At 41.8% G+C, this 22977-nt stretch overlaps 1 protein-coding gene across 3 annotated transcripts in view; it reads right to left on the bottom strand.

The window, feature by feature from the left end:
* The window catches only part of Lrrk2 (leucine-rich repeat kinase 2), a 143334-nt gene that overhangs the window by 20362 nt on the left and 99995 nt on the right, over window positions 1–22977 (bottom strand). For 2 of the 3 annotated variants that reach the window (XR_875310.3, NM_025730.3), the window contains exons 37-41: window positions 22750–22941; window positions 20721–20867; window positions 17237–17337; window positions 15754–15944; window positions 8637–8797 (exon numbers count right to left, since the gene is read on the bottom strand). Coding sequence is in view for 2 of the 3 variants with exons in the window: in NM_025730.3 (NP_080006.3) it covers window positions 8637–8797; window positions 15754–15944; window positions 17237–17337; window positions 20721–20867; window positions 22750–22941 (792 nt within the window). In the remaining variant the exon portion in view is untranslated. Of the gene's footprint in view, window positions 1–1440; window positions 7315–8636; window positions 8798–15753; window positions 15945–17236; window positions 17338–20720; window positions 20868–22749; window positions 22942–22977 lie in introns of those variants that run through there. The other variant, XM_006521277.4, reaches the window with a different exon arrangement.

The following is a 22977-nucleotide window of genomic DNA, read 5'->3' as shown; positions in this document are numbered from 1 at the left end:
ACTATGATATCTTAGTCTTAAAAGATGATACTGGGGGCTGGAGAGGTGGCTCAGTGGTTAAGAGCACTGACTGCTCTTCTGAAGGTCCAGAGTTCAAATCCCAGCAACCACAAGGTGGCTGACAACCACCCATAATGAGATCTGACACTCTCTTCTGGTGTGTCTGAAGAGAGCTACAGTGTACTTACATATATCAATAAATAAATCTTTTAAAAAAAGATGATACTGAAGGGTAATATTGATAAACACTGAATAATAAATTATTAAATAGAGACTAACTTGTAGGCATAATGTATCTATTTCATTGGGTTCTTTTTTATTTCCATTAATTTACTGACTTTACATCCCACCCCCTCCCTCTGTAGGGGGCCACTATGATGCTAAGGTCTTGTTCTCCAGATGGTTCTTGATCTATCAGTAAAGACAGCCATGGGCCAATTTCTGGGTGGTAGGGATAGGTGGGACTTCCAGGTCCCTGGCGGCAGTCAGGGAGACAAAAGGAAGGAGAACTGAGTTCACCATACTTTGGAAAGAGGAGAACCAAGCAACCATGTGAGGTCTGGGGAGGAGCAGTAGGTTGTGGCCACTCCTATAGATGGGTGATCAGAGATAAGTTTAGCAGGGACTAGACTCAACTGATCAACTAAGTTAGGACCGGCAGGAGGATCAGGGCTAAGGGTCATGATAAAGGTGCATTTTCCAGGTGGGAGACAGTAGTACCCAACAATTGCGCTAAGAAGACAAGTTGAGATGGAACAACTGTGTGTCTGTGTCTTTTACCCGTGGATTCAAGGGAAGCTGGGTGGGGGCTGGTAGCACAGCCACTTCCTGGAACAAAGGCAAGTAGATCAAAACTCCCCACAACACCCCTCTCCTTCTAGCACTCCCTTCATATAGCCCCTATCCCATACCGCCTTCCCTTCTCCTCTGAGAAAGGGGAGCCCCACCCTAAGCACCAACCCACACTGGTACACCAGGTCACTGCAGGACTAGGCACATCCTCCCCTACTGAAGCCAGAAAAGGCAGCCCAGCTAAGGGAACAGGACCCACAGGCAGGCAGAAGAGTCAGTAGAGACACTCCCTGCTCCAGTTGTAGGGAGTGGGGGTGACAGAGACACACCCATATGAAGACCAAGCCGTACATCTGCCACATGAACATCCACCACACATGTGCAGGGGGCCTAGGTCCAGCCCAAGCATGTTCCTCAGTTGTTATTTCAGTCCCCAGGATCCAACAAGGATCCAGGTTAGTTGACACTGTTGGTCCTCCCACAGAGTCCCTATACCTTCCGGGTCTCTCAATCCTTGCCTTCCATGAGACCCTCTGAGCTCTGTCTAATGTTTGGTTATGAGTCTCTGCATCTCTTTCGGTCACCTGCTGGGTGGAGCTTCTCAGAGGACAGTCATGGTTAGGTTCCTGTCTGCAGAGTATCCTTAATAGTGTCAAGGATTGGTTCTTGCCCATGGGATGGGTCTCAAGATGGGCCAGTCATTGGTTGGGTATTCCCTTAGTGCCTGCTCCATCTTTGCCTCTGCACTTCTTGTAGGCAGGACAGATTTTGGTTTGAAGGTTCCATCTACAAACTAACAATCAAGTATATAAAATCTCACAGGAAAACAAAAAGCCTTTATCAATATTCTCCCTTTTTTTTTAATGCAACTGTTACCAACACACAGGTTTATACAGAAGAGGGGGACATTTTATAGATTCAAAGTCACTAACTCGTCTAAAATTCCTGTGGGTTCATTAGTTCCAGAACTTAGGATTCCATTCTACCCAATGAAATTAAAAACTACAGTTTTCTTTCTTAAAACAAACAAACAAACAAAAACGCAAAAATTAGCTGTGGTCCAGGAACAGAGTACTTGCCCAGCTTGCAGAATGCAACAGATGCTGATTTTTATCTTTGTTACCACAAATCAATTAATTAGCCCAGTCATTAAGACAAATCAAAATCCTTTCAGGATTATGCCTGAAATTTCGTGTGTGTGTGTGTGAGTGTGTGTGTGTGTGTGTGTGTGTGTGAGTTAATTTTGAATATTTTCTCTTAATGCCTTTCCTCTGGGTTTGACCCAGGGTCTCGCCCTGAGCTTGCTGTTTCAGCTGGGTGTATCTCTCCAATCCTAGCGCTAGAGATGAATCTTGTCAGCACTCGCTTGTACTTGGGTGCTGGGAATCCAATCTCGGGTTTGTGCTTCTGCAGCAAGCACATAGACACATCTCCCAAGCTTTTGAATTCTTTAAAAGAAGATACAACATTTAACTCCATGAGGAAGATAAATAGCTTCCAATTTGTCAGGATAAAACAGATATGCCAAGATTATTGATAAGAAAGAGTATTAACAATCTGAATAAATGTAACTGTAAGTAGAAAATTGTTCAATAATAAACATTTTGCAACAAAATGAAATTAAAAACTACAAGATGATTAAGATCATTTTTAATGGAATTCTTTCGCAAAATGAAGAGAAAATGTGGGATTTAATGTCAAGTTAGCAAATAAGTAGAAAATTAAATTAATTTTCTTGATTCCAATAATAGTGTTGTTACGATATGAATAGCCTCCTTCTAGAGCACTGCATGTGAGTATATCTGGTGATAGCAGCAGGTTTTCTGCAACTTCAACTCAACACTCTGACTACGAAAGAGGAGAAGGAGGAGGAGGAGAAGGAGGGAAGGAGGGAAGGAGGGAAGGAGGGAAGGAGGGAAGGAGGGAGGGAGGGAAGGAAGGAAGGAAGGAAGGAAGGAAGGAAGGAAGGAAGGAGAATGAAACTGTCCTGATCACTGAATCTGTGTAGCTGTGTGGAAGGCAGAAGGGCCTGCAGCTGGACTGCTCTTCCCCTTTTGTGCAGGCTTAAATGCTGACAGGAGACACAGGATATCTAGAGAGGACCACACCAACATGGTTATGGCATTAATTCCTTTTTCTCTTTTATACTTGCAGATTTTTAGTAACATACATGAATCTTATAGTAATGAAAATATACTGCCAGGGGGACACCACAATGTGTGAGTCCACAGCCTTCAAGGGACAGTTCTAAGATGCTGAGGAAGGCTCAGTCGTTCTTCAGTAGGCTGCAACTGCATGAGGAATAAAGAGGACCAGGGACACCAAATATAAACCTGACAGCTCCTACTTTACCAATGGATAAAATCTGGCCCTTGTAACCAAAACTTCTTAAACTGTGGGTCACGACCCCATGGTGAGTTTGTGTAACTAGAGGTGAAGGTCTTGGAAAATCTGAAAACAAGAAAAGAGCTCTGTGTTTGTGCATATGCATTCATGTGTGTGTGTGTGCCTGGGAACACCAGTGGTCTATGTGTGGTGTCCTTAACATTTTGTTTTATGCGTTGTTTTCTGAGACCAGAAATCCACAGGGTTACTTCTATCTCTGTCTCTCTGGCCCTGGGATCACAGGTGTGCACAAGCACACCCAACTTTATGATCTAAGATCTAAGCTTAGGTCCCCATATTTGTGTGGCAAGTACTTTACTGAAGCAGCCATCTTCACAGTTGTCAGTAAAAGATTTCTGAGCTTGCAAAAAAGCAGAATGAAGCTGAGTGTGTTTCTGGAAGGGCTTGTGTTGCATTGTGGAACTATACAGCCCTGGCTCTGAACACACAGCATGCATGTCTCACACACAACACTAGCTTGAGCTGGTGCCCCAAACACCTCCGCTCTGTTCCACAGTACTATATGCTATGAGTTGTATTGTTGTGTAATACATGCAATGGCTCCCACTCTTCTGAAAGCTTAATGGTTTATTTGAAGAAAGTAAAGACACCACACGTTCTACCTCCATTCCTCAGCATGTATAAAGTTACTATCTTGGAACTTGTTTGTGTTAGACAAACAAGCACATAGTCATCTCATTAGTATGCACCTGAGCTGTCATCTGTAATGAGAAATAAGAATATGTGCTTAGCATAAGATTGTTTAAATTTTAATCGTTTATTATTTATTATCAATACATGTTCGGTTTGTATAACTCTTTTGTGTGCCTATATATCCTGGGTCACATAAATAGCTCTAGAACATAGAGGGGTCATGAATGGAAGAGTTTAAGAAGCATTGCCTTAGATATTATATATAAATATACATGTATATATGTTTAAAAACATAAGTTTTGGAATATATATATGTAGATATAGACATAGATATAGATATAGATATAGATATAGATATAATGTATTTCTTTAAGACAAGGATATTTTTATTGTTATTGTTTGGCTATGAGTTGCCCCTCAAGAATTCATGAGATGAAAACTTGGTCCTCAATGCAACAGTGTTTAGAAGTAAATGAATCACGAGGGCTCGTAGCTCATTGATGGATTAAGGCATTGTTAGAACTTACTGTTGAAAAGTGGTGGGATCTCCGGGTAGAGTATGACTGGAGAAAGTCAGTCACTAATTGTTTATCCTAATCTAACCTCTCTTCTTTCCAACCCTCCCTACTTCCTGGCATCCACAAAAGTAAGCAAGCACCCTTCTGCCACATGCACCCTTACCTATTTTGCTTAGCTTCATCCTAAAACAACAGAGGCAGTGATACTCCTACAACTGGGAGTATCATATTTTCTGGGAATTTTATCACAGGGAACGAAGGCTAACTTCCATGTCTGTATAACTGTAATAGCATAGTAACACCCTGAGCTAACAAAATGGGATGCAATTAGCAACTCTAAACAAACACAGTACTAATAAACTGTACATACTACGACATGGTGTTTAAAATGTTACAGTACCTCTATTGCAAATCCTTAAATCATTGTTTTGTTGTTGTTGTTGTTGTTGTTGTTGTTGTTGTTGTTTTGCAGATACTTTCTGGAACATTTCATTTGACCTATATGCCTATCACCAGTTGGCAGACTTTACAAATAGCACAAAACCTGCTATGACTCCTTCTTCTTTTTGGGGTTTACTTTATTCACTTGTGTTAGAGGAATGCAGGCACATGTCAAGGTATGCTGATAGAGGCCAGAGGACAACTTGCAGGAGACAGTTCTTTATTTCCACCATATGAGTTCCAGGAATCAATTCAGGTTTTCAGGTTTGGTGACAAGCATCTGAACCCACAGAGCCCTCTCACTGGTCCCTCTAGTGTATGCTTTCTTAAATCCACAGACACAATCAAAGTCAAGAGTTCTTCAACCCACAAGCTACCCACATAGCTAATTCACTAACAATCTTGATGTTTGCATTCTTAGAACTTAAAAGGGATTTGGGTGGCTGTTTAAAATATTTCCAAGCTGTTACTATTCATCAGTACACTCGTCGGATATTTATTAAATCAAGCTTCTGTGTATTAAATTGTCTGCTATTAAACACTATCTATCTTTTGTGTTTATTTTCTTGTAAATCCTCTGATATAACTTTTAACCATGGAATTATAAATCAAGAGGAGACGTGAGATGCTATTTAGATTCATCTCTTAATTTTTATCAAGTGTGCACCAATTTAGTCAGAGCTGTTCAGTACTTTGGAAGTTTTTACAATTATTGATGATGATAATCATGCAGGGGATGTAGATCATTTTTTAGAGTGTTAGCATAGCACTCATAAACCCCTGGATTTGAACCTCTAGTGCTATGCACAATCCCGGCACTGGAGATTTGGGCAGGAGCATCCATTCAAAGCCATCCTCAGCTTAGAAAGAGTTTCAGTCCAGCTTGTGCTAGATGATGAGAGCCTCTCTCAACAAAGAAAGAATCAAAGAGAGATGGGAGGGGGGAAGAGAAGGAGAAAGATGGATAGAGGAAGGGAGGGAAGAAGAAGGAGAGGTAGCAAGGTTAAGAAAATCATGGGAAAAAAAGAAAAGAAGGAAAAAAGAAAAAAAGAAAGTCATAAATATAAAATGATAAAAGAAAGAAATATTTATGGAAACATTTTTCATTTTTATCTTCAACTTTCCAGAGTCAATATCTTGAGTCATGTGATCTCAGTAGCGTAACGTTTGTCTATTTAGGGGTATCTAAGATATGAATGTGTTGAAATGTTTCTTTAAATGCCCAATAGGTTTCTAGTGACCTTGCAAAGTCATATAAGTTGAACCTTGTCCTTACCATATAATAGTGAATAGCTAGAGAACATTTACTTTGCCCAGTGACTGTTTTATTTGTATAGATGTTGACAGACTTGACGCCATCAGTCACTATTCACTTGGGTCAATCCTGCAGTGGTCATGGAACATAGACTTAATTGTCACTCTCAACAGGAAACCCATGCTGGAGTTAAGGGTGGAACCAATGTTCCTATATTTACTCTTCCCAAAGTAGACAATGTCACCTGGCAATGCTGTCCCCGTCAGTAAGTGAGCTCTTTCTTTCTTTGACCTTGGGATGAACGCCTGCTGAACTGCGGTGCTGCAGCTCATAGGCTGCCTGGATTTTTATCTCCTCTGACCTGAAGTCATTTTTAGTGTCCCCTCGGATCACACTCCCTGGATTGTAGATGAGAATTAGCATTGGGGCTTATAGGGCATCACTCCTGGAAATGGTTAAGTATTAGCCCTACTCATTGCTTGGGCCCTGAAAAGGTCTGTACTCCTCATGTCCTGTAGAGACATAGCTATCTCACATACACGAACACCCAGGGTGAAGTACTGTTCTTAGAATTACTATAAAATGCACCCACAAATGTAACATGTCTGATGAATACATATTTCTATTTCTTTCATGGAAACTTTCCACATTAAAAGGTATACCATGAATGGGAAATTTCAACAAAGAGAAAAACACAGATAAAATCCTGTGGGAAAGAACTTTTCCCTTCACAAGATCATTGATTTGAGGAAGGAAAACAAATCAAGTTTTGGTAGCAATTGTGGTGATGAATGCTGTTGTTTTTTTTTTTTTTTTCAAACTTGGGCCAGAGTTTAGGGCTAATTAGAAGTCTCCTTTAGTGATAATAATTGTAATAAAAGTAATAACAAACAGAAGTTTTGGGGTACAACAAGAAATAGACCCACAGCATGTGTATGACCTTGGAGAATAGAGAGTAGCAGAAAACAGAAGAGTTGGGTTTCTTTTGTTGAGAGTCTCTTCCATAGTCATGTCCCTGAAAGTTATCAGTGGAGATTATATATGGGCTCAGGATCCTGTGGCTGTCTCGGAATCGAGTGGCAATAAAGTTTTAAGCTGGCTTTAATAAAAACCAGGAAGTCAGACAGCAAAGTTAAAAGGCTCCATCTGCGAAGTATGCTGAGCGGCCGTTGACTGCCCAGTGATTGGTTGGTGAGGCAGTAGAAGTCAAGCCCGGAAGCTCGTGCTAGAACGCAGAGACGACCGCTGTCACATAAGTGGACAAAGCCTCTGTGATAGGTGCCCGCCCAGGAGAAAGAAAAGAAAGAACTGTGAGCCCCAGTTAAGTGGGCCAGTCCACTTTAGCATCATATGAGATGTGAGGTTCCAAAGAGACCCAGGACAAGTCTCCCTCAGTACCCGCGGCTCCTCCCAGCACTGGTAACCGTGCCTCCTACTCTAAACCTCGGCCAGCTCAGGGCCTGGGCTTTGCTTCCCTTCCCCCCCAGCTTCCGATTCCAATATAACTCAGCCACAAGTTCCCTCGGCTTCCTGGTTCCTAAGTGTTCTCTCGGTTCCCTTGGCCCCTTTCTCCTCTTCCCTATTTCCCCTCTTAATCCTCACTCTTCTCTCTCTCCTCTCATAGCTGAGTCTTTTCTGCTGGCCATGTGCAGTCTGAGCTCTCGAGAGACTCTGGCTATGCTATCTCATATCTAAAACAAAACCAGTCTCCTCCCACACCTAAGGAGCCGTCATGGCCTCACTTTCCTTCACATTTCAGGTCTCTTTGGGATCTCGCATGAGATGCATGAGAACTCCCTACATAAGGACATTTTTTTTTTAACATTCATCATTCCTAGGTGGAAATACTGTTTTCTAAGCTTCCAATGAGCAATACTGCTACTTTGCTCTTCTACCTTAGAAACTAAGATTGAACAGTTAAGCCTTCCAAACCTGCACTAACACAGAATATAGTGGAGAAGACAGCTAAAGAGGCCAAAGTCAGATACCTTGTTTCTCAGTGAATCAATTGAATTACCATCTTGGGTACTTGACCTAAGACAAAAACTGGCTCGATGTTCCCATTTACAAAAGAGAAAACAGTATCAAACAGACAGACTGAGTATGAAGACAGGAAATGTGGTTCCGACACACCTTCCATAGAGCCTGGTACACAGAAAGCATTAAAGAAACAGTAACTATTTCCGTCGTGATCCGGCAGCCCAGAGACACTCACAGGCAATGTGTACTCTGACATGCTTGGGTAGATGCACGCCCTACTTGCAAATACAGGCAAACAAAATAAAAGGGAAAGCATTTAGTCTGACCAAAAATACAACAGGCATTGTAATTGGGGGGAAAATCAGCTTTCAAAAATATAATGACATTAAATACTTTCTCTTTTGAGCTTAGTTTTTGGCTCGGAAAATTACATGTTGGTTTTTGTTGTCGTTGTTGCTGTTTTCGAAAAAGGGATGATAAAAATGTCAATGCCATGGTCATTACTCTTCAATTCATAAGTATCTGCTCACTCTGTGACAGGCTATATCTCCTAGACCCACACTTGAGGGCACTGATGGTCCACTGCAAAAAAAGTAAACTTGTTCTCCTACCTGGGGTGCCCTCTGATGTCTTTATTCCCATCCTGCAGCAGTACTGTGCGATCCCGTAGTCCGCAATCTTCGCAATGATGGCAGCATTGGGATACAGGGTAAAAAGCAGCACATTGTGGGGCTTCAGGTCACGGTAAATAATCATGGCTGAGTGGAGATACCTGCCAGAGAGTACACAGGAGGTCTTATCAAAAAACGGTCATCCTATATTAATTTGCTCAGATTTCTTTTCAATATGTTGTGTTCTTCATGCAAAACGTCAAGAATAGTGTGTTAACTTTGTCTGTGGAAGTTGAAATATATACTGCAAACAGGCTTCAAAGCGTAAAGATCAACACTACAAAGCAAGGTGAGGCTTCTTCCCCATAACTAAAGCATCAAGCCTGGTAGGCAACTGGAGCTTTAACACACAGCCGTGTGCACGCAGCCATGTGCGCACAACATGTAAACACAGCCCTGTGCACACAGCTATGAGCACACAGCCATATACACACAACCATGTGCACACAGCCCTGTACACACAGCCATGAGCATACAGCCATGAGCACTCAGCCATGAGCACACAGCCATATACAGACAACCACGTACACACAGCCCTGTGCACACAGCTATGAGCACACAGCCATATACACACAACCATGTGCACACAGCCCTGTGCACACAGCTATGAGCACACAGCCATATACACACAACCATGTGCACACAGTCCTGTTCACACAGCTATGTGCACACAGTCATGAGCACACAACCATGTGCACACAGCTATGTGCACACAACCATATACAGACAACCATGTACACACAGCCCTGTACACACAGCCATGTGCACACAGCCATATACAGACAACCATGTACACACAGCCCTGTGCACACAGCTATGAGCACACAGCCATGAACACACAACCATATACACACAGCCATGTGCACACAGCCATGAGCACACAGTCATATACAGACAGCCATGTACACACAGCCCTGTGCACACAGCTATGAGCACACAGCCATATACACACAACCATGTGCACACAGCCCTGTACACACAGCTATGAGCACACAGCCATATACACACAACCATGTGCACACAGCCATATACAGACAGCCATGTACACACAGCCCTGTGCACACAGCTATGAGCACACAGCCATATACACACAACCATGTGCACACAGCCCTGTACACACAGCTATGAGCACACAGCCATATTCACACAACCATGAGCACACAGCCATATACAGACAACCATGTACACACAGCCCTGTACACACAGCTATGAGCACACAGCCATATACACACAACCATGTGCACACAGCCCTGTACACACAGCTATGTGCACACAGCCATAAGCACACAGCCATATACAGACAACCATGTACACACAGCCCTGTGCACACAGCCATGAGCACACAGCCATATACACACAACAATGAGCACACAGCCATATACAGACAACCATGTACACACAGCTATGTGCACACAGCCATGAGCACACAGCCATATACACACAACCATGTGCACACAGCCCTGTACACACATCTATGTGCACACAGCCATGAGCATACAGCCATATGCACAGAAAAGGTAGGACAGTTTCTCTTTATACCTCAACAACTACCGAGAATGAATCCCACATCCCCTCACCAACTGAAGGGCATATTTAAAAATTAAATTAAATATTGGAATACATTAACTGGTTTGGTGATGCCTGTAATCTTAATACTCAGAGATAGAAGCAAGAGGGCAGATTGCTCCAGGCCTGCCTAAAAGATAGAAACAAAGAGGTTACATAAGAGTAAATGTAATTCTGCTATATGCTTTATTTTTTGTTACAACTTTCATTTATCTGTTTTGATGTTCTTAAAAATTGTGCAGAAAATGGTTTCTTTAGTTTTTAGAATTGTATCACTTATCTTTGTTGTTTACCTTTTTCTGATTATTATTATTCCTAATGTTTTAAAGAATGTTTTCTTCTTTTCAGCAAAATAAATAAATAAATAAATAAAATAAAAAAATAAAAAAATAAAAAAAATCAAACTGTAAGCTCTCACCTAGCTATTATCTCCAGCCCTGGGGATACAGCCTACTGTACAGCTAATTCTTCACTGCTAAGGTTAATAAAGAACATCTGAACAGTCAGGAAGGCAAAAACTGTCTTAGGAGGAACAAAATCTGGGTGTGAGATGGTGTCAAAGTGTACCTGGATTTGAGCATTTTGAGCAAATAATAGAAATCACTTAATATAAAATGCAATGTTTTAATCTTGGCCAAGTATTATCCACTCTGTGAACGTGGTCGAAGAACACACAGTTTCCCAAATGCTAAAATAACTATTCTCCCTTCTCCTGAGAAATCTTTAAATTCCTGATTTTCCCTGTACACTAAGCTCACAGTTGTGGTGTGACCTTCACTGAAAGGACAATTTTTCCTGGAACTTAATGAGGATTGTTAAAAATCCTTTGTTTATTTCTGGCTTGGAATTTGGTTAAGATTATATTTATAAATATTTACCTTGTTACCTCCTACCAATCATTGCTGGGGCCTTAGGAACAGAGAACTGTCATGTCTGGAAAGTTCTACTGTGGGATGGCCCAGAGTGAATGCGTCATTTCACTCCATCAACCTCTGGGCTCAACCTCTCTTCCAGGATGTGCTCAGGGCAGCACAGCGCTGAAACGATTCGCTTCAGGATATACAGTCTGGGCTGATCAATAACACAAGTGCACTAATGAAGTTGACCTTAACAACAGTAATTCCGTTGAAAGGGACATTTACCGAGGGCTTACTGAGAGGCCATTAGCTGTCTTGAGAAAAGCCAAGAGATTAAGAATTTTAAAAGTTAAGTATATGTCATCAAATATCATTCCTAAACCGCCATAACACAGCCCTCTCTCTGGTACAGGCAGAACACAGGCTCCCTCAGAATACCTTTGGAGGACTAAAAGACAGTCAATTTCAGATCATGTCATTTGAATATCAAGGTTATCTGGTTTAATTACAGTATTCCATTATAGAATTTAATCTTAAAAGTGCAATTATAATACCCTGTAATAGAAAAGAAAAAAAAAGCTTTTGAAATTTTAATAAGCACAAATCACTTCTCACTGGCAAAAATTCAGACAAATGAATTAAGGCATTGTTTGGGAATAAGTATTGTCAAGTATTTCATTAACGTAAACTATACTCGGTTAACCAGTCTTTAATCATCACTATTATAAGAATTACTAAGAAGCCCCTATCTTTGTAATTTAAAGCCAACTTTATCTAATCCTGAATATATTACTCTAAAAATAGAATGCATTCATGTCTTTAACAAATATGCATTAGATATCTGTGAGGTTCATTCATTAGTGGACACAAAGCTATCTTTATAGATCTGCTTTTAAGAGGGTCCTAATCTAGTAAAAGACAGTGCTTAGGTATACTAAGATGGTGCTGAGGTATACTGAGATGGCAGAGTGTGAGTGTCAAAGGTTGAGGAAGTAGAAATGGAAAGGTACAGGCAACAATGCTGGCTCTACCCAGGCAGGCTTTAACCTGAGGCACACATTCTCTGCCTGTCCTTCTTCACAGCCTGATACAAAGTTTTACATGGGGTAAGTGTGCAGGAAACACAAGTGAACTCAGGGTGCTGAGGCAGAAAAAGATGAAGAGTTTACGACCAGCCTGGCTGAAGTGGACTGGCTCCAGCGTGAGTTTCTGACTCTTAAAACCAAAACCAAATGAGCACATGCCAATATGTGTAAGGAATGCTTGCTCTCCGTGAGGAGGCCGAGCTGTAAGGTACGGATGGCATGCATGCAAATCCTTGTAGGAATGAGTTTTCCAGAAACCTCGGTGAGAACAAAGGTGGACACACGGAAGTCAACCTGGTTAGAATGTGGACTAGAGACATGGCCCAGAGTAAGGCTGCAAAGAAACCCAGGGCACTCATAAAGGACCGCCACGCTGTGACTCCACTGAGCTGAGAGGACCTTAGGCACAGCACACATAAAAAGCTTCCATGCTGTGACTCCACAGAGCTGAGATGCACATTACAGGTAAGTGGAAAGACCAGGGATTCTCAAGTATAATTAGATTTTTATTTCAGGGGAAATGTTCCGAAAATTCCCTACGGATACTGGATTGAAGTAGAAGCATAAAAATAAAAGAGTTGATAAAAATGATAAATATAAAACTTATTCAAAGATCTGATAGATACATGAAGATACAGATGGGCAGTAGATACATACATGGATTCATAGATAGATATTGATTGACAGACAGATATTGAGACAAGATTTCACTGTGTAACCTAGGCTACCTGTGAACTCATGAAGGGACACTAGCTGTAGGTGGGAGGGAAATGGACTTTCTGTGAATATATTGATCCTGTCCCAACAAATGGGAATACAGAAGGAAGCACAGGCTCACTGTGAGAAGGGACAGCAAGGAGAATAAATTAAGTTTGAACATCCTGAATTGCAGGAAGTTTGATAAACCATATGAGAATTCTGAGAAAGAGCTGAAAGGGACTGAATTAAAGCAGATCTTGAAGAAAGGGTTGATAAAATGAACAAGTCTCGTATGCATCCTTCTAAGTAGCTTATTACCTAAGAAACTATAACCTCTCTCTCACAGCCCGAAATCAGGCAAGACGGGGCCAACAGCTCAGGGCTAGTCTGCAAAATGTTTACTAGGACAGAAAGGACAGTCTTAACCACGTAAGGGTTTACCATGAGAAAAGTTAGGCAATCCCACGGAGACAGGTTTCTTCATTAGACCCTAAGAATTCAGGCAGAACTATAGAGCATAAATAAATTTTATGCCTCAGCCCAGCCTTTCTTTTTTATATTAACAACAGAGAGGAGATGTAACCTCCCCCCCGCCCCCAGCTGAGCAGTCTTGACTGTTATCACCAGGAGATCACTGGGGGTGGAACCTGCCACCCTATCATTCTGCCACTCCCACTGCTGCTATCTGCCACCTAGCTGTTCCAGAGTACACACGTGGTCACCTGCAGCTGGACTCCGAAGACGATTTGGCAGGAATGGGCCCCTCCCCCTTCTTCATAAGCCCGTGTTTCCGAATATTACAATTGAGCTTTGATCAGAATCTTGACTTAGCTCCATCCTTTCTCATACTGCCTAGATTCCCTCTTTTCTTCCAGATTCCAAGATGCCTTCCAGGCTCAAACCCGGACATGTGAGCCGCTGGCCGGCCTCAACAAGAAACCATAGTGGAATCTGACTTTATCACTTGTCTCTACCCCTGTAGTTACAGCCACACATTAACAATTATTTGAAATCACAATGTTAATATACACATATTTATTTTTCTTTTTTATTAAAGAGGGTTTTTTTCCATACAATTTTTACTAAAACATTGAGTTTTAATACTAGTGGAAGACTAACAGCTACTTATACATACCAACCCCCTGTAGAAGCAGATCTAGAATTCCTTCCTGGCTTTAGACTAAGAACAAACGAGGCAGGGGACTGAAGCACATGCTAAACTTTCATTTGCTTCATAAAAACGTGAGATTTGGTACTTGAAATAAAGGCCAGAGATATTGCAGCCATGGTGCTATAGATTCACAAGCTAAATGTTGAATACGAAATAGCACATCTTCAGTTTATAAACGAAAGCTTGAGGATTACATGAAAAATTTGAGGAAAACCTGGGACCCAGGATCAGTTAAATCAAGAAAGTAATTGTGATAGCTTTGGAAAACAGTAGCCTAGAGGGCTCTTTACTGAACTCAGGTTGCTCTGAGGCTCCCCCTGGTGTTCAAAAGCAGTCACTCCACCCTAACTCCAAATGCCTACTCGTTGGTGCCTTTCAAAATCCTCATGACTTACTTTCAGTAATTTTGGAAGAGATAAGTACTATTCTTACTGTCCATGCCCCTTCTCAATGCTGCATGAAGAGACTGTTCGCGGATTTTCAGAGAAACGGTGTGATGTCCTGTCTGCATCATTCTTCCCTCCCCACCGCCTCCCATCCCATCCCCATATCCCTGTGTCCCTGTCCTTTCCGTGCTCCGTCCCCTACACCCAACATGAATTTCCTAAGGGCTGGATCCCTGTTGTGGTGACTGGAAGGAGAGATAGGTAACAGGACAAACCTACAGGACATGCCAAGCACAAGAATACACAGACGCTTGGCATCCTTGGATAGCCAGGACGTGGGTATAAAACCCAGGTGAACTCAGGTACCTTGTGTGTGTGTGTGTGTGTGTGTGTGTGTGTGTGTGTGTGTGTGTGTGTGTGTGTGTGTGTGTGTGACTGAGCACAGCAACCAGGAAGCAAGGGTGGAGAAGATCCAAGACAGGAGAAAGACCGGATCTAATGTCTGTGTACTTCTTGGGCTATTGAATGAAACACAGGCTATGCAGGGGTGATGGGAAACATTGGGACTAAAAGAGATTGAAGGAGAGAATCAGCGAGAGAAACTGAATGGACAGCTATACGTTTTTGCTAATGATTAGACGTGGGATGAGAAAGACAGAAGGACAAAGGATGGCTACAAAACCAGGAGATGAAAGAAAAAATGCAGAGAGGAGGACCCTAAGGGTTGAATTTGGAAGCTGACAATTAGCACCAGGTTTTCAGCATCACTCATAGTTTTCAGGCTAAGAAACAGGTAGGGGTCAGAAAGGCAAAATTAACGATTACTAAATGTATGCAACAGCGATGTACCAAGGTCTTGTGTCTGGAGGGATGGGCCTCTCAAAGATGGCGCCTAGCATCCAGATACACGGTGGACTGTGATTCTGAGTCACGTGACGTATCCACGTGGAATCCAACATACTATTCTGATCTGCTTCAGGATTATGGACTAGTTTTCATGATTAAAAATTTTTCTACTTCATACTTTCCTTGATGTTTGGTGGCCTGACATAATTATGTTCCCAAGGGGGTAGCTATCTAGGGTTCAGATCAAGGGCAGGAATTCTAGGATTGAGTGCTACGACCACCAGCCGTGAAGGGTTGTGCTCTCTTTACCAAACTGGATCAAGGAACTTACAGCTACCATCGAAATGGTTAGCAGAGTGCAGCGAGGGAGTGACGTTCTCAGAGCCTGGAGTGGACTCAGGGTTACAGCGCCCATGCGTTAAGTAGAAACCGGTGCTAGCCCGTTACCTCAGGCCGTCGGCCACATGCAACGCGATCCTGTGCTGGAGGGTTCTGGTGAGGCTGGCTTTGTCCTGCTGCAGCAGGCGATCCAAGGAACCTTTGGAGGCCAACTCCATTACCAACATCCGAGGACGAATACCAGCCGCCAGCAAGGATATCAGGCTGGGGTGGTGAAGGTGACAAAGGACCACCAACTCCTGCAAGGGGCCAGAAACATGTGAGTCTCACTCACTTCATCAAGGATCCATCACCTGCCTGCCTGTCTGCCCTTCTCTGTGATCAGCTTTCTCAGAGCGGCTGGACTATAGTAAATGCCCCCTTGTTCTTTAAGGTTTTTAATTCTTCCCATTTTCAACAATATACAGCTAATTTTGAACTGATGCTCAGATCACATATTTAAGTTCTATTTTTCCTTTTGATCTGCTTACACGAGACCAGTTGATATGGGGATGGCCCACAGAGGTGGATGTACTAACTGGTCATGTTGTCCTACCCTCTAAATTCTAGTTAGCGACTTAATCGTTCTCAGCCCTGGGCTCTGAGCAGCCTACTGCCGGATCAACCAAGCTGGCGGAAGGAAGCTAGTCTCTGGTTTCAAACCCAGGAAGTGTTCTAAGGACACATGATCAGTTCCACAGGACTACATAGCGCCCCCTGCCTGAACGCTCTAATGCCTTTCTACTCCTTGTTAATTCAAAGCCCATGCATGCAGCTGGCGAGGTGACTCAGCTCTTGCTGTTTTTCCTGAGGACCCAAGTTCAGTCCCCAGCACCCACGTCATGTCAGATGACCTACAATCATCTGTAACTCTAGCTCCAAGGTGTCCTACATGCTTTTGTGGCTCCATCGACCTCCACACACAATTGTGTCATAGAGAAGCTCTTACATAAATAAAAAAACACACACAAATAAAAAAAAATAATGTTTTTAAAACCCCATGTATTTCCACATCCTGAGCTGATACACATTGACATTCCTTTTACAACCTATTTCCTCTCATCCTCATCTGTGTTCACTGTCCTTCAGGCAGTGAGCATCTTTCACGCCCAAGCAGAACATTGGTAGGAAGCAGAGCTCCTGTAGCTTTGACCGTCCTTTCTCTAAATCACACCCTGAGCAGCTCAACGCTCTCCTTAATGACACCTCTGTGTGTGAAGGCCATATTCAGTTGTTTCCTGGATTGACCCTGAAAGTGTATTCAGTTGTATTCTGGATATGTAGATGTACTCTGAAAGTGTAACTTAGTTGAGGTGTTATTCTTTCTAGACCCACATCATTCCAGACCACTTTTCAGTCACAGGGGGGCAACGTTCCAACTTTTTTTGGTGGAGTTTCTGAGCTTCATTCATTCCCCCCTCCTCGTGTGCTGTTTCTCCGACATCACACTTTAGTGGAAAATTTACCTTTTGACAGATGTACATAAACTTAAATTTTCCAAGAAAAAGAAGTATCATATGACTTAATTTAATAACATCACAGCACTTCTTACTTGTCTTAACAGCCTAAGAGATGTGTGCTTATTAAAAATCTTCACAGCCACTTCCTCTCCTTCGTAGGCAGCTCGATAAACGGATCCAAAACTTCCATCGCCTTTTGAGAAGAAAACAGGAAGCATCTTATCTTTCCAAGCAGAGAAACCGAATCCATCTCGGGAGCTAGGGCTGTATATTGTATACCTGTTGTGTATTTAGAAAACTCTGACGCCTTGTTTATAGAATGAGCCTCTTTGAATGCTTCCCCTCCCTTCCAATCAACAAGCCACTGTCAAGTTCACCGACGGATCTGGTGTCCAGCCTTCCTATTTCCCTCTATACAGGATCTATGAAAACACGCCACCACTCCTCTGTCTCCGTCTCTTCATAGGTGAATGGAGTTTGCACTCTTCTCCGGCAGCACAAGCCACTGCCTAAATGATATCATATATGACTTCCCAAACCTCAAGCCCAGCCCACTGAAAACCATGCTGTTATTATTATTTTTTTGCCTCCAATTTTCTGTCCACTTTCTGTACATCTGATAAAAATAAAAGGAAATGTTTTCACTATCGTTATGAAGTTGTTGTTTTGTTCATTTAAACGCTCAGGGAGTGAGAGAAGAATGACATGGTCGATCTGTCAACGTTTCAAATGGGTGTAGAAATTTCTGATTCTGTAAAGTCCTTCCCTATTTGAGAATCACTGTTATCAGAATGTGGAGCATAAACTATCTTGCTCTGTGAGTGACCAACAAGAATATAAGCTTGAAGACTGTTTTGTGTATTTCCAATACCTAGAAAGGGAAGAAAATTGAAAGCAAGAAATCCCTTCTGCTCACAGCAAACTAGACACTCCAGTGCCTATTGATGCTGGTTTTCTAGAAGAATAATCCTTTGAGGATGAAATGTGCCACCCAACTCTTATAACACATAAAAGTCAACAGAAAATATATCAAAACCAAATTTACAAGCTATCTCTATTCATAAATACCAAGGTATATCCCATACTTGTTGGGCTGAGTGGCTTTCTTTGTCAACTTGACATGAACTAGTGTTGTCTAGGAAGAGGGGAGTGCAATTGAGAAGATGTCTGTAGGCAAGTCGGTGGGGCGTTTTCTTGGTTGATAATTGATGTCAGGAAGCCCAGCCTACTGTGGGTGCTCCTAGACCTAAGCATGTGGGTTGTGCTAGATCCCTCTGCGGTTTCGGCTTCAGTTCTAGTTTTCCAGATTGTTGGCCTGAGTTCCTAATCTGACCTCCCTTCATGATGGTCTGTATGCTTTAAACAGGAATAAATCTTTTCCGTGAGTTTCTTCTAGCCATAGTGTTTATCAAACACTTACTGGGTAGTAGTTAAACTATTTCCTAGGAAGCAAAATTCTTGAAGAGAAATCTCAGATTCACCCTGTCCTTAACAAAAGCAAACTGACCTACAAAACCCTTGGAGGTGAGAATCCAAACATTGGCCCAAATTATTCTAGTATCAACATGGTTGGGATATCTAATTATAAAGTGGTTTTAGAAAGAAATATTTCTTTTTAAGAAAAAAAAATGGGTTCAATCCCAATTCCTGGGATTGAGCAACTTCAAGAGATGTCATAATTGTCATGCATGGGTTAGGGAAGAGATAAGACAGTTATCACATGGTAGCAACAAGGGATTCTGATAAACAGACGACAAGACAAATCAGACTTCAAATGATCCCCAAAAGACAATGACACAAACGCTGACAAGATTTTATTTAGATGCCCGGCTGACAGCTTTCTATAAAGACACGTGATGTGTACAAGCTTTTAGGCACCAAGGAAGGGTCAGAGGCCACAGAAACACTCTCTGTCTAATTGATGGAATATAAACACAGGGGCTTTAACGTAGCCTTTGGGGATATTCCTAGTAAACTGCTCAAAACCTTTACACTTATCTGAAAAACCCTGCAAGCAGGATGAACACTGTAGCCAGCCCTGTCTGGCAGCTTGAGACCCTTCAGAGAAAGGATGCTCTGTCTCTGCTACTTGCCTATACCCAGCAGTTGGCAATTTGGCAACTTCATAATTACAAGTGTTATTCGTTGCCATAGTTCAAAGGCATTCAAACTAAACTCCCCATCACTGTGAACAATAAAGGGTTAAAGAGACTTGTTTGGCATCTTATGTCATAGCGCAGAAAATTTGAAAACATAAATACAGGTCATAGGAATATTACTAATAATATATCCTATTTCGTTTTCCTCCTATGATGTAATGCCATTATAACCTATCAGATCCTAGGTAATCATTAATGGTAATTAAATTAAATATAAATGATGTATTCACACACAGTAACAAACACCTCAGTTACCATAATCAAATTGTCATGAAATACTTCAGATCAAATCTACCCAATGTTTTTTGTCTTCCCAGTGACTTCCCGGGAGATTTTTGAACTTGAAATCTTTACTTACTGTTAGCAGTATCACATTCCATGTAAAAAAAATTGCTAACAGACCAAGTTTTAAGTATTCTCAAAACACCAAAAATTATTGTCATAGGAGACCACACATATTTCAGCTAGGTCCATTGACTTCCACAATGTATACATATAATAGAATGTACTATTCCATCAATATATAGCCTTTTCACTTGTCAGTTAAATAGCAAAACTTAGCATATCTCTGAATAGAGACTACCAGTATGCTGGGCTCCTCCTGGCACCAAAGGCACTGCAGGAAATGAGCTCTTATTCTGCAGGAGCCACATGAGCATTCTGCAGACCACTGTCATTCCATGTGCCTTCCAGGTCTGTCAGGAAGCAGTTACAAATTGTGAGCTTTGCCAACTTCCTAATTTTACAAAGCATGGGTCTAAACATCTTTTAAGCCTCAGGATAAGTATATAATGATACCATAGCAATGAGAATATTTAGGTAGCAGCTAAAGATGCTGTGTGAATCTGGGATTTTCCTCAGACCCTGCTGAAAAGCCTTTGATTGAATTCATGGGCTCAGTCAATAACCAGAGACTACTCAGCACACCCAAAACAGAACAACAAAAGGCCAGAAGTTGAGTATATTACCAATTTAAAAGCTTCCGGTTTTAATCCCTCCATTTTATGACTATCGGTAAGAGTTGTATATTCTCCTATGAGTTTCACTACAGAGAATGTATTCTTCTTCTGCCTCTTCTCCTTGGGATGGCAGATGGCTATTTCATATCAATCAGCTGAAGACTTCCCTTCTGCTACCTCATTGTTCATGAGCAGAGCAAGCTTGGAGCCAGATTCCGTAAATACCTGTGTTTCCTTCTAGGCCTAACCTCATGGGCTAGTCTACGAGTGTGTATGCAAAGCAAATCCCAGACATGCAACATGACAAGATTTTAAACCATATCATCCCAAGTGAAAATTACTCTATCAAGTATATGAAGCCAGCATAGATCAAAAAAAGATATGATTATAATGTTTCCAAAGTCAGGAGGAGAAAATGGCATCCTGCTTGGTTTTGTTTATATAACAAAGATAGTTACCTAAGAGAAACTCTGGTGCTTCCTCAAATTCCAACTCATCATTGTTCAACATGATATTTCTAGGCAGGTCAGCCAAGATCAAGTCCGGAGCAATCTGGGATATTGGAATAGTGAGCCTTGGTTGGTCTGGATTTATTAACAGGTCTCCTAAGAAGTATGTAAAACATTATTTTAAAAAAAAAATTTGTAAGGGTATACAAAATTTGTGGTCCTGGCTTAAGAAGACACATTTTGAAAGATTTTTCTACTAGACTTAGATTTTTCTAGAAAAACCTGATAAGCTCATAAAATATTACTATTAATGTAGTTAGAACTTTAAAGACACACTCCTCGGTTGACTCATTGTGTGGAAGAATTCCAGCCGGACTTAGAGCAGATGGCCTCTAACAAGGAATTAGTCCCCATTTCTGTCCCATTTCTGAAGGAGATGTTCTGTAACCTGAGTTCATGAACTTCAAAGATGAGATTATTTTGGTGTTTTGAAAGAGATATCTCCAGAGAAGTCCCAGGCATTTGAATATGTGGTTCCCAGTAGTTGGTGGAGAATTTGCTAACACCAGCTGTGACCTTACTTGAGGAAGTGTGATGCTAGAGGCAGGATTTGAATTTTCAAAAGCCATGTTCCATTCCCAATGAACACTCTCTGCTGCCTCTTTGCTACTTTAGGTGTGAGCTTTCAGCTCCTGGCTTTAGTTGCTCTGTCTGCTACCTGCTGTCAGTGCCATTGCGCACCTTGACCCTCTGGAACAGGAGCCCAGAATAGACTCTTTCATCTACAATTTGACTGATCATGGTGTTTTATTACAGCAATAGAAAAACAACCGATAAAGTTATGATACACAGCATCTAGTATTTAGCTTGAAGTCAACATTTTAAGAAAACAGAACACAAGATCGTATTGACAGAAAATGAACCTTACTGTTCTGAACTGTCACTATTTTTGAAAGGCAAAATTAACAATTACTAAATGTATGCAACAGCGATGTACCAAGGTCTTGTGTCTGGAGGGATGGGCCTCTCAAAGATGGCGCCTAGCATCCAGCTACACGGTGGACTATTATTAAATGATGTAGCATTCAGTTCAACCATATTGATAAGAATGATTTTTTTTGAGGTGGGGGGGGTGACTTGTAAAGTTTATTTGCCTCCAGGATTTGTATTCTCTTATATTAGTCTAATTTTATTTTATTTTATTCTATTTTTATTAGATATTTTCTTTATTTACATTTCAAATGTTATCCCCTTTCCTAGTTTCCCCTCCGAAAATCCCCTGTCCCCTTTCCCTTCTCCCTACTCACCAACCCACCCACTCCCACTTCCTGACCCTGGCATTCCCCTATACTGGGGAATAGAACCTTCATAGGACCAAGGGCCTCTCCTCCCATTGATGACCAACTAGGCCATCCTTTGCTACATCCTCATGAGTCCCACCATGTGTTTTCTTTGATTGATGGTTTAGTCCCAGGGAGCTCTTGGGGGTACTAGTTAGTTCATATTGTTGTTCCTCCTATGGGGCTACAAACCCCTACAGCTCCTTGGGGACTTTCTCTAGCTCCTTCATTGGGGACCCTGTGCTCCATCCAATGGATGACTGTGAGCATCCACTTCTATATTTGTCAGGCACCAGCAGAGCCTCTCAGGAGACAGCTATATCAAGCTCCTGTTGCAGGCTCTTGTTGGCATCTGCCATAGTGTCTGGGTTTGGTGGCTGTTTATGGGATGGATCCCCAGGTGAGGCAGTCTCTGGATGGTCATTCCTTCAGTCTCTGCTCTGAACTTTGTTTCTATAACTCCTTCCATGGATATTTTCTACACTCACTGATAAGTGGATATTAGCCAAGAAGCTCAGAATACCCAAGATACAATTTGCAAAACACATGAAACTCAAGAAGAAGGAAGACCAAAGTGTGGATACTTCGATCCTTCTTAGAAGGGGGAACAAAATGGAAAAATGACTCTTATATATTAAAGTCATGTAAATATAGCGAACGTGCCATAAGAAGAATTTGTGAATTGTGTCAAAACCTACCTTCTTCAGCCTTCTTCATCAACTCATCAAGCAAGATCTTCTGATGTTCTTCACCATCATTAAAACTGTACAATGCCCATTTCTTCAACAGAGTTTCTCCTTCCCCACAAATGTCAATCTCCAGTAACCCGGGAAACCATTCTTCCATGAGTGAGTCAATATGATCCACAACTCGGCCCAGAAGAATACAACCTACATTAGAGAGAGAAGGGGGTGAGGGAGGGAGAG

This window comes from Mus musculus, chromosome 15 (genome assembly GCF_000001635.26).
Source record: "Mus musculus strain C57BL/6J chromosome 15, GRCm38.p6 C57BL/6J".
NCBI classification, from domain to species: Eukaryota; Metazoa; Chordata; class Mammalia; order Rodentia; family Muridae; genus Mus; species Mus musculus.
This window is presented reverse-complemented; position numbering and strand designations above follow the sequence as displayed.